The 17,284-nt window shown below is 35.2% G+C and overlaps 1 protein-coding gene across 2 annotated transcripts in view; it reads right to left on the reverse strand.

Moving 5' to 3' along the window:
* ATG5 (autophagy related 5) overlaps nt 1-17,284 on the reverse strand; it is a 125,465-nt gene that overhangs the window by 38,610 nt on the left and 69,571 nt on the right. For both annotated transcript variants that reach the window (XM_049771222.1, XM_049771221.1), the window contains exon 6: nt 14,037-14,127. In XM_049771222.1, coding sequence (XP_049627179.1) covers nt 14,037-14,127 — 91 coding nt within the window. The remainder of the gene's footprint in view (nt 1-14,036; nt 14,128-17,284) is intronic.

The following is a 17,284-nucleotide window of genomic DNA, read 5'->3' on the forward strand; positions in this document are numbered from 1 at the left end:
CTCTCTCTCTCTCTCTCTCTCTCTCTCTCTCTCCTCTCTCTCTCTCCCCCCCCCTAGTGTATCTAGGTATTCCCTTTAAATACCTTACATTCATTTTCCCTACATACAATCTCTCTCTCTATATATATATATATATACACATATACATATAGTGTATATATATAGTGTATCTAGGTATCCCCTTAAATAACTTACATTCATTTTCCTGTCATTCTATATACCACAGATAAGAGATCTCAAAGCAGCATCATTTCCTAGAAACAAGTTTTTGAAGGGGTAAGGCACACCCAGTGATACTTAAGGCTTACTACACTCAGGAATTACCCATGGTGATGCTCAGGGGACTATATAGGATGCCAGGGATCAAACCCACGTTGGCCACTTGCAACACAAATGTTCTACCTGTTGAATTATTGCTCCAGTCCTCTAGAATCAATTTTAATGAAGAGAAACCTTCTGTACTGTACAGAAAGTGGATTATAATGGTATTTAATATAGACCATATTAAAACATTCCAAAGCTACAAAACAATTTGATTATATGTATTATATCTAAGGAAAGCATACATGTCAAAAGGTTTTCAAACTTTAAACAAATGTATTGGAGAAGAAAATGTGTTATTTTTGCTCTATTAAGGATTCTTTACGCAATCGAAAGAACTGAAGTTTACTTTGAAGTGCAGGTCCTTTTGAAAGCTACTCTGCCCTGTTTTATATGAAGCATCTGTCGCTAAAATGAACACTTAGTGAAGAGTATGAATGCTGCATAAGCAGACGTCAGAACCGACCCAAGCTGACTCTAAGTTACTTTAAACATGAGCATAGAGTCAGAAATTAGCTATGGCTTACTTCTTAAAAGTAACAGATAATTATCCTCATTGTGTTGAAAAGGAATTTAAATATATGCTAATAGAGTTATTTTTCCTTTAGCAAAGCTCTGCTTTTAAAAGTAATCTTAAAAACTTTAATTAAAATAGGAACAACTTTACTATGTAATAAAAACACTTCAGGTTAATGAAGCAGAGAAAAAAGAAGAATATAAAGATGAAGAAAAAGGAAGGCAGAAAGGTAGAGAAAGGTAAGACTAAAAGGAAAGGCTACTCAACTGTATTTTTGTCCAATTTTATTTATTTTTGTTTTGGGGTCACACCCACTGGTGCTCAGGGCTTAATCCTAGCTCTGTGTTAAGGGATCTTTACTGGCAGTGCTCAGGGAACCAGATGTGGTGCTAAAGATCAAACCTTGGTTAGCAGTAGGGAAGGCAAGTGCTTTAACCCTTGGTCTATCTCTCGGTTCTTTCTTTTGATTTTAACTTGGCAGAAGAAATTCTTTCCTGTTATGTCTAAGCAATAATTTAAGTTCATCTTATCAACGCATAAAAAAAGGGATAAAATGTTAAGAATAAATCACACCTGGATTTTTAAGTCTTTACCTCTGTAAACATGTTTTCTTGGCATGTTAATTTTCTATAGTTCAAAACTGTCATTTTCATTTATAATGAGGTTACACAGACAAGTTTAATATGATAAAAAATAAACCCACAGTTAAATGAAGTTCAATAATAAGTAGCATATTAGTTTGACTTCTTAAAGTTCTGGCACATTTACTTAGTCACATACCTAAAATGCAAATCACTCATTAGTAAACTTAATAGTCATTTGAAATCCCCAGCTTATAAATATTTCACAACTTAGTACAATTTTAACTAATTGATGTATACATGTATACAGAGAGATTTTCCTGAAAAATAAATCACATCCACGGAAGAGAAGTGATCTACTCAAATGACTTCCAAAAGTAGATTCAATTCTGAATTTAACTATAATCTGACTCAGCATTCCATTGATAAAGGCCTCTTTCTACCTTCAAATTCTTCTAAGCAATACATTCAAATAGAGATTCTTATGAACAAAAGCTGACCCTCATACACAGTCTCAGCCTTTTGTGAGACAGACCTTTGAGTACTTCCTCTTTAAGATGAGATGTTTTGTAAAATGTTCTTAAGGTATCAAAGTGAGAAACTTCAATTGGAAATTTATATTAGGTTTTAAGTGAAAATTAACATTTTAATATATTACAATCAACATGAAAAGTAAAAGTTGTTAGAACATGCATATACTGCTGTATATCTATCAATATCAATAAAATTTAAAACACATGAGTATAGCTGTACTTGTTTTATTACTATAAAAATTTGCATGGGGCCGGAGAGATAGCATGGAGGTAGGGCACTTGCCTTGCATGCAGAAGGACAGTGCTTCGAGTTCTGGCATCCCATATGGTCCCCCGAGTCTGCCAGGAGTGATTTTTGAGCATATGGCCAGGAGTAACCCCTGAGCACTACCAGGTGTGATCCACCCCCCAAAATTGAATGGATTGTGAATCAAAATACACAAACCTTCACAAAACTTGAAGATTAAAAAAAATAGCTATGAAAATCTGTTATTTAGCAAATTTCAAGTCATTAAGGTAGTAAATTTTAAGTCTTCACACTGGACAAAAAGGCTCTAATTTTGTGTAGGGATTGACTTACTGTCATTTCTCAAAATATATCAATACAGATTCATTATGTTTGTACAATTGAAACTCAAAATAGTTTGTCAGCTATACATCAGCAAAAATGAGACATGAGAATTTTAAAATACCTAATTTAAAACAACAATAAAAAAACCAAGTGTGATACAAAAGTCATAAACCATTAAAAAGAATGTACTAGGAATATGAACTGTCAAACATAATTTTCCAGGCTCAATAATAAAGAAGCAGATAATTGGTTTTGTTTTTCATCATGGGTTATCCTTCTTCCACTCTTGAATAATAAACTCTTATGCTATTGACTTAAAATTATTTGTAAGCAGTTATAGTAGTTATTTTAAAAGTATGAGTAATTAGACCAAAAGCTAACTCTCATAGTTACCCAAAAGAAGGAACCACTACTAAGAATCAAAGCCTAGTAATTCTGTTCTTAAGAGACAGGTGTTGTGTGTTCTGGCATGTTATATGAAAATCATTTATGAGAAGAACAGAAAAAAAATCTTAAGGTAGTTTTCACTATTGGAATAAACAAGTGATTAAGCAAATTTTTTTACACCATGAAATGTCAACAGATTAAATGATCACCCTCAGAGGCACTACTACTAAGTGCTGCAATCTCTAGGATAAAAAGAAAAGGTAAGAGAAATATGAATGACACAAAAATAAATTTGAATATAAAAGAAAAAACATTCTTGGATATAAAATTAAGGGTTACACAGTCACTTTTGTTAGTTAAGCAATAAATCAGGAAACTAAAATCGCCATCAGTTAGGGAAAGAGAGAAAGACTAAGTTAATCATTAAGGCAGCATCAAGACGTGGGTTGACAGTCTCACAATACAGATTATTTCTGGTGTGTATTATCAGGCTAATAATTCCTCTAAGAAACCCAAACATAAACTGTAATTGAGGTATCCTGATAAATAATAGTAAACCAAGTATTACATTTAATTTAAACATATTTAAGGGTAATGAGATGAAGAAAATTTTTGAATATTTTAAGACGGAAAGAAAGATCTATATAGAAAGATTTCATCTTGTAATAAAAATACCACTGAATATTTAGGTATAAAATAGCTCTTTTTCTTTTTAGCTAATATTTCTAATTTTTAAGCTGTCTCATTCAAATTTAACCTATGCTTTGTGAAATATCCAATGAATTCACTTGGAACCTAATTTACTTTTGTTCTATCACATATTTTCAAAGCAGTATAGGGTGGTGAAATTATCAAAAGGAGAGAATGAGAAAAAAACATACCATTAACTGAGATTAACTGAGAACAAGATTAATTTTTATGTGTCAGAATACAGTAAGATACTAACCATATACTAAATCCATTTGTGTGCGAAGGGAGCTAAAATAAAATTCCTTTCTAGTGAAATAATTAAGACCATCTTATCACAATGTCTCTCTCTTAATGTGTGGTATTTAATTCAACGTTGACTTCTAAAATCACCCTCTAGTACTAAATGCTTGAGTATGAGGAATGCAAGTCATTCTATTCCTAAATTCAAAAACTCATGCTTTAATAAGATCACTTAAAAAAACTAGTTAATTGGTAATGTAAGAAGAATATTTTGTAAATTACCCCCCCCCATTTTAGTTATCCATTTCAATCTCTCCACACTTAAGGGAGGTGCCACTTTTTTTTAAAACTCTGTCCATGTATTTTTTTCTCCATTAGATGGGAAAAAGGATTGAATACAGGAAGCAACAGAAAGTGGAGTAAAAAGAAGCCCGATTTGTGTAAATCTAGAAATCTGTCTCAAATGTAAAGTTGTAATAGAAAGGAATAGAAAATAAAATGAATTTAACAATATTAAGATTAAGAGTATATATTTAGAGATTAAGAGTATAGGTACTGGAGCCAAAGAGTCTGGTTTCAAATCCCAGTTCTTCCACTTATTAAACGGAGTGACCTGGGTAAGTTTCAGTCATCAACATTTACCATCTCAACTACTTTACCAGACAATGGGAATAATACCAGCACAAATCTCAGAGGACTACAGTGAAGATTAAAGGAATTAACACTTGCAAAATATTTAGAATAGTATCTGGCACACAAAATCCTCAATAAATGCTGGCTATTATTTATTTATAGCTTAACGACTAGCAAAACTTTTGAAAATATCAAATAAAGTAAACAACCTAATTTAGTGCAATATGAGAAAATACTTGATTTCCTCCAATAACTTTAGACTTTTGTTAATGATACCACTTTGATATTTCGATGACTAAAAACATATCAGGTTTATCTATCATGAAATTATCTGTATTATTTTGAAATATGGTAATAAACTTGAAAGCTCTTATAAATATCTGCTCTCATCAAATACTTAAATAGCAAGTCATATATACCAAAAAGCTCCCATTTTGACACATAACTATTGTCTTAAAAAACATCCGCCAAATAAGTCTGTAGTTAATAGCTAGTTTCATTTTTCAGAAATCTACCTAGTCTAAAACAATCTCAGAAAACAGCGGCTAGCCCAAGAAAGGGCACTGGAACTTGCTGTGTTGGACTGCCACCTACAGGTCTTAAACTACCTATTTCTTTAGAGATAACCTGGGATTACCATTTATTTGCATTTTATATTAAGAATATTAACACCAAAATAAATTATTACTCATAATTCTAAAAGAAAAGTCCCTGAGAAATTGCCATAAAAACAAAAATGGAACAATTCCTTGCCATATAGAACTATTTCGGCTTCTACAGAATCATGTTGAAATATTGGTTAAGAAAATCCCTATTATATTTTAAGGCTGCATATAGAAAAAATAATTAGGTTAGACATAACTTGATTTATCTAGCTCTGCCTCTTAAATAGAGGGGGAAACAAGGGAGGGTACCAGGACCAAACAGATGTATGATCACTAATAGTAAGCTAGACAAAAAGGAGACTACCTACTCTAGCAGCCCGGGGGGTGATGGCGGGGTATATGGGTTGCAGAAAGGGAAGTGGGATGGGGGAGGACAAATTTGGTGATGGGTATTCCCCTGATTCAATGTTAATATGTACCTAAAATACTACTGTGAAAGATATGTAAGCCATTATGATCAAAATAAAAATTTAAAAAAATAATAATTAGGTTAGAAATGCAAGACCCAAGTTCTACTCCTGGTCCTGCTATCAAATAGCCAACTGGACATGGGTCAAAAGTTTTGTCAAATTGGCTTATTGCTAAAACCCAAGGGTTGGATTAGATACAGGATTACTAGCAATTATTATACCTTGAATATTTTAGAAATATGTCATAATAAAAAGTACAAGAAAATGCTTTAAAATGAAGTTCCTAGGTAGAAATAATTTTTACAGCACATGAAGAGTTGGGGTATGTGTGGAAAATACAAGAAAGACTTCTTGGGAAAAGTGACTTTAGAAACATTCTGGAAGTAGGTGTCATTCTTAGAAGGAATGAATGAAGAAAATAAAGTCTCAAGTATATTCTTTGGTACAACACAAGATACCATTTGGATGGAATATTGTTATGTTTTATAAACTAAATTAATAGGAACTAAAAACGCAAATGTTTCTGGTATATCGCAACATAAAATTCTAATAAATTGATTAAAGTGATTTCAAGGCATGAAGGCTAAGGTCTTGAAGAAAAGTGGTAAAGAAACAACTGAAACGAAGAGTAAGTTGTCTGAACAAAGAAACAGTTTTAGGACCTACAGTTAGGATCAAATGAAGAAAAACATATTATAGAAAGTTATATGCTTTTCTTCATAGAAAAAGCTATGTATTCCTGAAAGCAGCAATTCACTAATAAAAAAGAATGAGCTATTTTTTAGGTTAGTTATGCAAATAAATGAACACTAACACCATAGTAGACTATCATTATTGTCAACAAAATATTTGACATCAAAATCATAATGACTTAACTCAACAGCATCTGATAATAGTAAGGCAAATAACTTGAAATAATCTAATCTGTACCAGGTTTAATACTTAATAGAAGTATTAATTTAATCACTATAAGAAGCTTCTGAAATATCTACCTTACAGATGATATGATAAGGGCTCAGAAATTTAAAATGAATCCCAAAAACTGCACAGGTAGTTGAGATATAAATTTAAAACTACCTAAATTAAAAGACCTTATTAACTACTTGCCATTTTAATAAAAGATTTAATTTTTCCAAATCTCTTTCAAAGAATCTGTAGTGAAAAAATATTCAAAATAAAAAGAGCCAGAGAGATATAGTCCAACAGGCAAGGTATTTGTCCCCAAATAAGAATATTAGTTTCACAAAAAGCAAGCAGGTACCACCTACATCAATATCAATATTTTAAGCACTATACTGAGTTAAAGCTTCTAAACATAGAAACAATTAGAAAAATATTTTAGGGGTCCAAGCAATAAAACAGCAGTAGGGCTTTTGCCTTGCACGTGACTAACCTAGGACGAACCTGGGTTCTACCGGCATCTCATATGGTTCCAAGAGTCAGGAGCGATTTTTGACTGCAGAGCCAGGAGTAATCCCTGAGCATCATCGGGTGTGCCCCCCCAAAGAACAAAAACAAGACAAAAAATATTTTTAAAGGTATAAAATTATTCTCTGCCTCACATGTCTATGAAAAGTTGCCCTTTGAAACTTGAAGGTAAGAAAAATAGCAAATGTAATGTCACAATAACATTTCTCATCTATTTTTCTGTAAAAGCAACTGGCAAAAAAACACTGGCATAAGAAAAAAAAACAATCAAATCTGAACAAATCTTAAACTCTTCCCAAAACTAGAAAACTAACAGGAACCATCACAGTTGTGGTTTTACATCTATTTGTATACTTGGTTTGATTTGTTTCTTTTCACCTCTGTAGCTTCATATAGACAGTATTAGCCAGCAATTGTATCCCATATTCATAGCACAGAGGATGGCATATAAATATCTAAGTTAATAAGCATGCTGTGAATGGCTAACACAAATGTTTCTTGCACAATGTATTCTGGCAGGATAACATTTATAAGTATACTGCTTTAATGCGTCTAATTTTCATCATACAGTCTAAACACCAATCTTAGTCTTTTTCGGTCATTTTATAAATCTCATTAAAAACCATCTGTTTACATGTGCTATTCTAGTAACATTTTAGTTATGTTTCTGAAACATTTCCTACCCTTGACCTCACTTCTAGAATACTGGCTAATATAAAGCACCTGGATTTCAAGAACAGAGACCTGAAACTCTCACACCAAACTAGACTGTTATGTAAATGATAAGATATGACACATTTTAGTCTATTATGTACCTCTTGACTACTTTTGGACCTGTTTTACTTTTTACCACTACACACTTTAGAACTATTTTATAATCATTTTGTGCCCATGGTAATTGAAATACAGATGAAAAAGAATTTCAGTTTTTCAACATCTATACACAAATCCAGTTCTTTAAACACTGCCATCTTCAATATCATCAGTACAGGTTTTCTAGGTTTTTATCAGTTTATTGGTGAAGTGGGATTCAAATACATGCAATATAATCCTGATATCCTTCAAATTAATTTTTCTAAGTAAAATCATACTTTGTAAGTCTTACCTAGCTAGTTCTGAGTTCCAGTTCTTTTTTTTTTTTTTGGTTTTTGGGTCACACCCGGCATTGCTCAGGGGTTACTCCTGGCTGTCTGCTCAGAAATAGCTCCTGGCAGGCACGGGGGACCATATGGGACACCGGGATTCGAACCAATCACCTTTGGTCCTGGATCGGCCGTTTGCAAGGCAAACGCTGCTATCTCTCCGGGCCCGAGTTCCAGTTCTTACAATTTTATGCTTGCTTCTGAAAGATTGAATCCTATGAAGAACTTTGTAAATCACAATGATTTTAATTAAAAATAAAAAAATAAAAGATGAAATAAGAGATTTAGGAGATGATGGCACCACGGGCTCTTTGTATAGGAGGTCTGGGTTAAATCCCTGACACCATATGGTCTTTGACAAGAAACAGTGAAGTATGGCCCAAAAATTAAGAAAAAGAGTCTTCCTCTCTTAAGAATTATATTAGAAATTTAAAAAGTTAAAAATGTTTTAATAAAAATTGCTATCCTTTATTATCATATTAACAAATCTAAAATTTCAAGTTTTATTTAAATTTACATTTTTTTTTTTTTTTGGTTTTTGGGCCACACCCGGTAACACTCAGGGGTTACTCCTGGCTACACGCTCAGAAACACTCCTGACTTAGGGGGACCAGGTGGGACACCAGGGGATCAAACCTCAGTCTGTCCTAGGTTAGCTGCATGCAAGGTGAACGCCCTACCGCTATGCCAATGCTCTGGCCCCTAAATTTACATTCTAATTTAAAATTTCAAGTAGTACAGGGATTTATATCTTCAAGTTTACTAAATTTTGATTAGTCAAAATGGTACATAAGTAAAATCTATACTATAACAATAGAGTATTACAACCATCTATTCAGCTACAGAGATAATCAATGGGAATCTGGTTTTACTTTTTAAATTATCAATAAAGTGGAAAGAAGAATCTATCTTGCTCTGGTAGATGTATGAAAATGGAAAAATACAAAAAATGAAATGGGTAAAGTAAGAAAAACAAGCAATTAACAAAAATGAATACTCCTAAATGTTTAGAATTTACTTACATCTGTAAGTAATAAAACTTCAATCAAATCAAATACCAAATTGGAAAGGAATGGAAACATCTTCAGGTTGATGAAAAACTGCCAACTTCCTGACACTGGAAAGATCAAGTAGCAATCCTAAGAGACCCCACCAGATAACTAGGTACTGACTATAAAGCAAACCTAACAAACCTAGAGATTCTGTCTTTCCACTTTCTAACTAGAGTTCTTTAATAACTCTCTCCATCTCTCTCTCTCTCCCTCTCTCCCTCTCTCTCTCTCTCTCTCTCTCTCTCTCTCTCTCTCTCTCTCTCTCTCTCTCACACACACACACACACACACACACACATTTCTCTCCTAGTTTGACCTTTTTAAGTTTTGATGCCACAATAAGAGGTATGAACATATCTGACATATTCCCCAGGATTGAACAATGAATTAAAAAAAGTCCCCTCAGGTTTATCTTGTTACTTACGAATTATAATATCTAATTAAAGTAATTATAACAGTACTTAAATTATTATAAAGTTTCTGTAATATAGAAAATATAGCATAGTTAAACATATACATGCCAGTATCTGATATTCAAATAAATGCCTAAGAGGTATATATCTCAAATTAGTTGAGTAAAATTTTAGGAATTTTATTAAATGAAATGCTAGTCTACTAAATTCACAAATCAGATAATTTCTGGGCTTTGAAGAAACATTACATGATATATTACAACTATTGGTGGTGAATGATTTAATAAATTAACAAATAGTAAAAAATTCCTGTTACATGCCAGACTCTGGACAAACATCAAGAAAAAAGAGCAATATTCTTCATGAAAAAGAGAAACTAGAAAAGTATCATTTTCACTTTTAGAAATGACTAAAAGTCATACAGCACCATAAAGAAAAGGGAATGCTTGTTGTAAAAACAACAAATTTGCTCTAAAGTATGGAGCTTTTTGAGAACGTTGTATAAATTCACAAGCAGATATAATAAAAAAAAACCTATGATAAAGCTTCCTTAAAGGCCAGTTTCCACAGCAGGTCTGAATATATTCATCAATCTGCCCCCTTTCTTATTCTGGATGAGGACAGGAAGGCCCTCTGGCAAGGCTGAGTGTCTACCCAGGGACATGAGATAGTTAGGATCGCCCTCCCACAGAACCTGAGGAATTACCTTCTAGTACAAGCTCTTCCTAGGAAATAAAAGACCTTTCCAAAGTCCAATACTCCAAACTTCATAGCTCAAACATTTCTTAAAATAGTCTGAGGTTAGCAAGGCATAAAACAAATCAGTACAAAAGAAGTAAAAGATCACTTTTTACAAGTGAATGGGATAAGATTTTGGTCTTGATTTTACTGTGTAGTACTTTTCTGTCACTTTTCAACTTGTGCTTGTTCTTTCATCATTATTTACTTTTTAAAATGCTTTTTTTTTAGCTACTTTGCAATAAAATTCTCCTTACTAAAGCTACTACAGATCTAAAATAAAGGAAAGGGGGGGAAGGGTGTGTAAGTGTGGGGGTTCAGGGGGCTGCAGCACAAACTGCATGAAGATTCCCAGAGCACCATGACAGGTATGGGCCCAAGAATTCATTCAATTGAATAACTAAATCTAATATAAAATAAATAAAGCATCTTTGGTTTGATGCTATTTGGATGACAAAGTATTTCTTTTATTAGTTTTAAATTTGTTATATTTGGAACTATTTTGGTGCTAAAGAAGAAATTACAGTATATGAAACAATGTGCTAAATCTTCCTACTATATACACATATATATAACTATATATATAGTTAAAACTACTAGCTTTCTGTCATCTTTCCTATATTTTGTTTTACACTAAACACGAACTGTTTTATTTGTCTGCTATCAAACAGAACCAGCCACCAAAACTGACCTGTTCCAGTAGAAGGCTTTAGACTTCAGTCTACAAGACTCCCAAGGTTTTCCCATAAAAGTAGCAACAGTTTTGTTCTCCTCTTCCTTAATATTGCTCTGTCGACCTCTCCTCTCTTATGCTTTTGCCCCACTGCCATGGATCAAATTCTGGGTTTCACAACATGCAAGCTAAGATTTCTATTGCTGAATTACATATTTCCCTAGTCCTCTTGGATTAATCTCTGCAATTAATTCTAATTCCAACTGCCTTTCTCCATCAACTCTTATATGACAAACATTCTTCCATAAAATAACCTAAAAATCTTCTCAGCATTAGTATTCTGATTACTTTATACAATTAACTGTAGAAGATCAATAGCTTATGGCTATTGGCTATCACTGCCAATGTAAAAACTACCTTAATTGCCATGACTAACATAGCTTTACTTAGAAAAATTATAAGTAATATTGGCCCATCCCGCCTAAAGGAAGCCATATAAGATATTTCTCTCCTGGGGGGCCAGAGTGATAGCACAGCCATAAGGTGTTTGCCTTGCACGTGGCCAACACAGGATGGACCCGGTTTGAATCTGGCATTCCATATGGCTCAATGAACCTGCCAGGAATGACTTCTGAGTGCAGAGCCAGGAGTAACCCGAGTGCCACGAGGTATTACCCCCAAAAAACAACAACAAAAAAATTTCTTTCCTTTATCCAAAGGTTTAGCTTTCCCTAAAGACCTAAAGTTTTTATTTTATACATAATGAGAAAAACTTGTATTTCATCACATTCCTTCACCCCCTCCCTCCATGCTCTGAGTTTTAGGTCAATCTCAGTAAAACTGAATCCTACTTATTTATAGCTTATGTAATTTATCTTGAGTTTCCAATTTTGATTTTAGTGGTTTGATTTTAGTTTTTTCTTTTATGATTATATAGTCACAAATCACTTCAGATTTTTTAGAATACAAAATAAATATAAACAATGACACTTTAAAGCTACTTTAATTATTTTTGCTTTAAAATTATTTGTGGAATTAAATTTATTTACCTATTTAAAAACTAAACTAGATCACTGGACCTTAGTCTCGTAGACATTTTTCTCATTTCTATTTTACCTACTGAGAATTTGTGATTGAAATATAGTCTAGGGCCCGGAGAGATAGCACAGCGGTATTTGCCTTGCAAGCAGCCGATCCAGGACCAAAGGTGGTTGGTTCGAATCCCAGTGTCCCATATGGTCCCCCATGCCTGCCAGGAGTTATTTCTGAGCAGACAGCCAGGAGTAATCCCTGAGCACTGCCAGGTGTAGCCCAAAAACAAAAAAAACAATATATATATATATATATATATATAGTCTATATGTCCTTATCTCAATGAACTCAATGAAAAGCAACCTTATTTAGAAAAAGACCTTTTTTAAATATATAAAATATATAAAAGACCTATTTTAAATATATAAATCTTTATTTAAGCACCACGATTACAAGCATGATGGTAGTTGGGTTTCAGTCATAAACAGAACACCCCCCCCTCCACCAGTTGCAACATTCCCACCACCAATCCCCCCCACCCGCCTGTATTAGAGGCAGTCATTCTACTCCTCTCATTCTTTAACATTGTCATGCTAGTTGTTAGTGTAGTTATTTCCCTAATTGCACTCACCACTCTTTGTGGTGAGCTTCAAATTGTGAGCCAGTCCTTCTGGCCCTTCCAGCCCTTAACTCTATTGTCTCTGGGCCTTATTACAGTAATGTCTTTAATTTCTGTTAAAACCCATAGATGAGTGAGATTATTCTGTGTCTATCTCTCTCTGACTCATTTCACTCAGAATAATAGATTTCATGTACATCCATGTATAGAAAAATTTCATGATTTCATCTTTCCTGACGGCTACATAATATTCCATCATGTATATGTACCACAGTTTCTTTAGCCATTCATCTGTTGATGGGCATCTTGGTTGCTTCCAGAGCCTGGCTATTATAAATAATGCTGCAATGAATATAGGTGTGAGGAAGGGATTGTTGTATTGTATTTTTGTTTTCCTAGGGCATGTATCCCTAGAAATGAAAAAGCTGAATCAAATGGGAGCTCACTTTCCAGTTTTTGGAGAAATCTCCATATTGTTTTCCATAAAGGCTTGACTAGACGACATTCCCACCAGCAGTGAATAAGAGTTCCTTTCTCTCCACATCCCCACCAGCACTGACCTTTCATGCTGTCTATTGTTTATTTCTTTTTTTTTTTTTTTTTTTTTGGTTTTTGGGCCACACCGGGTGATGCTCAGATGTTACTCCTGGCTATGCGCTCAGAAGTCGCTCCTGGCTTGGGGGACCATATGGGACGCCGGGGGATTGAACCGCGGTCCGTCCTAGGCTAGCGCAGGCAAGGCAGGCACCTTACCTCTAGCGCCACCGCCCAGCCCCCTATTGTTTATTTCTAAAAACATCAATATAAGGGCTCTATTTAAAAAATCAGTAATTACAGAAATAACTGAATCAAGATTGTGATACTAAAAACAGTTACAAAATATATTTATAGGGCAGGAGCAGAAGAGTGTACAGGGGTTAAGGTGCCTGCTCTGCATTCAGCTGACCCAACAGACAGTACAACATATGGTCCCCTGAACAAAACCTGGAGTGTTTCCCAAGTACCACCAAATGTGGCCCAAATAGCAAAAGCAAAAGCAAACAGAAGGTAGCTTTGTCACAACCTCTTCTAGCCTGAATGTATACTCTTATTAGATTCCTCTAGCAGCCTGTAACTATATACATTTAAGAGTTTGGAACTAAGGGCCCGGAGAGATAGCACAGCGGTATTTGCTTTGTAAGCAGCCGATCCAGAACCAAAGGTGGTTGGTTTGAATCCCGGTGTCCCATATGGTCCCCCGTGCCTTCCAGGAGCTATTTCTGAGCAGACAGCCAGGAGTAACCCTTGAGCACCGCCGGGTGTGGCCCCCCCCCCAAAAAAAAAAGAGTTTGGAACTAAGTGTTTCAAGAAGCTTTCTGCAAGTGATAATATAAAACAATGTTACTTCTTACCTGATATATTCTAAAAGGGATGTATCGAAATCCATTTTCTTCTGCAGGATATTCCATGAGTTTCCGATTGATGGCCCAAAACTGGTCAAATCTATCTGTAATGTTAAATTTAATTGTTATTTAAAATGAATATGCAAATCTTATGAAGAAATGATATACATTCCCTTCCCCCAGCATTACTTTTCACTCTTTTGGAATATCTGTATAGGTAATTTTGTTTTTTTCATAGGAGAAACCCAAAAGATTGTGAGTACTTGTGTAAGCCTCCCGACCCACCCCCCAAAAAAAAAAAAAACCCTGAGAATGAATGAATGTCTTGATTCTCTTGGTCTTATTTCTACCACAAATGTGCAGGTTTGAGCAATTTAAATTTTAAAGCAGAATTTTGTTTAAAGTTAAGAAGGTCCAGTTAGTGTGTGTGTGTGTGTGTGTGTGTGTGTGTGTGTGTGTATTTATATAATCAGTGGCTTAAAATACCTGCCTTACATACAGCCAACAAGTTTGAGCCCCATTACTACCATCTACACAGAATACAATCTTGTGAGCTTTGTTGACTGTTAATTCTCACTGTATCATAGTTGCACTGAAACAAACAAACAAAAATGCAAACCCCAGCAAACAGTGCAACTAAAGACAGTGTGCAAGCATCCCAAATGGGAGTGTGACTTCCAACAATCACACATGTGAACATCACCGAGAGCCTTGGTAACTGTCACAAAGTGTGGACAATCACCAGACCTAAATGGTATTCACAACATGATGTCCAACCCTGGCAAGTAGTACAACCAAATGACCAAAACAGAACAAAACCACACAAAAAAAGCCCCCCAAAATCCAGTGAATTTCTCTAATCCTGCAAGCTGAATAATGCTTTCTCTAGCAAGTTCTAAACCCCCTCTTAGAAAGGATGCCTCAGTGTATGTGTGTTTCTTCAATCCTAGGGGCCCTATGGCTCTCTTACACTTGTCATTCTTTATCATAAGTTTAATTTCTTACATAAGGCTTAACATGATTAACCCTTGGTATAGTTTCAATCTCCTAAGCAGACCCAGAATGATAAAAGAGAAAAAACAAAATATGTGTATTCATAAAAATCTCTATTCATAAGATTATTTTCTTAGGTAAAGCAGACATTTCTCAATAATATTAAAAATACTAAATAAGCTAACCAAGAGTAAGCTAACAACTGCAAGTCAAAGTTGTTGCCAAAAAAGACAAATTGAGAAAAATAAAAGATAATCCAGTGCTGAAACTTGAACAAGGATATTGTGCTACCTTCCTCCACATTAATAAATAATGCATTGACCTGTTTCCAAGTTATACTTTTTAAATATTGGAACTATGCTACTACTTGTTTCATTAACTGTGAATATAGTACTAACAAATAAAAAGAGCACAAAATGGTCATTAGCTATTCTTTTAACACTACAATTATTAGGGATGGGATGGGACTTAGTGGAAGAATGTATAGGGCTCTTGATTCAATTCTGTACAACACACACACACACACACACACACACACACACAAAAGTAAATAGCTCACAGGCATAGAGTGCATGATTTGGTTTGATCCTCTGCACAAAGTGGCTCTCTAAGCACTGCCGGGAGCAAGTCCTGACCATTAAGCTGGAGAAGCCCCCCCAAAACTGCTAGGTATGACCATGAAATACATGAAGCACTTTAACTAGAGGCTTTCAAAGTAGATAAATGAAAACATATCCAAGTATAAGCCTATCTGAGTTAAGTTCTTCATATGTAATGTGTTCTAAAGCAAAATAGGAGGAAAAAAAAAAGCAAATAGAAATTACTGATGAGTACAAATGCAGGTGTACAAACTAAGTGACCTATCTTCAAACTCACTTGTCTTCCGAGTTGAGTCAAATTTAAAGACACACATATCATGCGGCACTTCAGCTTTGCTATGACAGGAAGCATTCACTCTGCTGCATCCACTGGGGCTATAGTGCTGCTCAACAGAATTGCACCCACACGTTTCTATGAACCTAACTGAGGCTGAGAATTACTGAGATGTATCTGGCAAGGAGGCCCTAACCAAAGCAAAGCAGCCTTGAAAGAAACCTCAAGCTCTCTGAAAATTCGTAGTTAAAAGAGAAAGTACACAGGATCAGATACAAGGTGGACTTCTGCATTAAAGCTAAGAGTGCCAATTCTGGAGAAGCTTAGTCCTTAATCCTGCACATAAACACTCATCTAGACAGTAGGTTGGTGCCCTGGGGAAATTTGTTGTGTGACTAAATCAAAGGAATAATAAAATCTAGATCCAAGGACAATTTTGACTAAGGTTGTGATGGTTTTAGAATAAACAGAAAGAAAACATTTATTCCTTTACTCTGAAAAGTTGCTGCAGTTTAGAAAATTGGCATCAAAGGCAATGATCAAAATTACAATGCAGGGGCTGGTGAGATGGTGCTACGTAAGGTTCTGCTTTGCAAGCGCTGGCCAAGGAAGGACCACGGTTCGATCCCCCAGCATCCCATATGGTCTCCCCAAGCCAGGGGCAATTTCTGAGTGCTTAGCCAGGAGTAACCCCTGAGCATCAAATGGGTGTGACTGAAAAAACAAAAAAACAAAAACAAATTACAATGCAACACACTCCTAGTTTGTCCCCCAACTAGAATGTCCTTACATATCTAGAATGCTCCTTTTAAATATTAATCAAATTATAGAATTAATAAATAAATTTCCTAACATTTTTCTTTGTTTTGAGGTTCTTTGTTTGAGGTTAGTCTTGGTTCTGTGGTCAGGGGTTGCTATCAGCAGTGAGAAGGGGAGTTAAAGGACTGGACTTCTTCACATGCTAAGAATGTAGGAATGTGGGGCCAGAGAGATAGCACAGCAGCAGGGCATTTATTTGCCTTGCATGCAGCCAACCCAGGACAAGTGGTTTGAACCCCGGCATCCCCTGTGCCTGTCAGAAGTGATTTCTAAGCACAGAGCCAGGAGTAACCCCTGAGTGCTGCCAGGTAACCTCCCCCACCTCAAAAAAATGTAGGAATGTGGCTTTCCACATGCCTAGACCTCTGAGCTCTTTCTCCAGACCCAAGCACTTTTCTAATAGGTTATAAGGTTATAATCATTCATAAAGCACCTTTTCTTTATGGTTTTTGGGCCACACCCGGTGACGCTCAGGGGTTACTCCTGGCTCTGCACTCTGAAATTGCTCCTGGCTTGGGGGGCCATATAGGACATCAGACGATCGAACCGGGGTCTGTCCTAGGTTAGCCGTA

This window comes from Suncus etruscus, chromosome 4, assembly GCF_024139225.1.
Source record: "Suncus etruscus isolate mSunEtr1 chromosome 4, mSunEtr1.pri.cur, whole genome shotgun sequence".
Classification (NCBI taxonomy): domain Eukaryota; kingdom Metazoa; phylum Chordata; class Mammalia; order Eulipotyphla; family Soricidae; genus Suncus; species Suncus etruscus.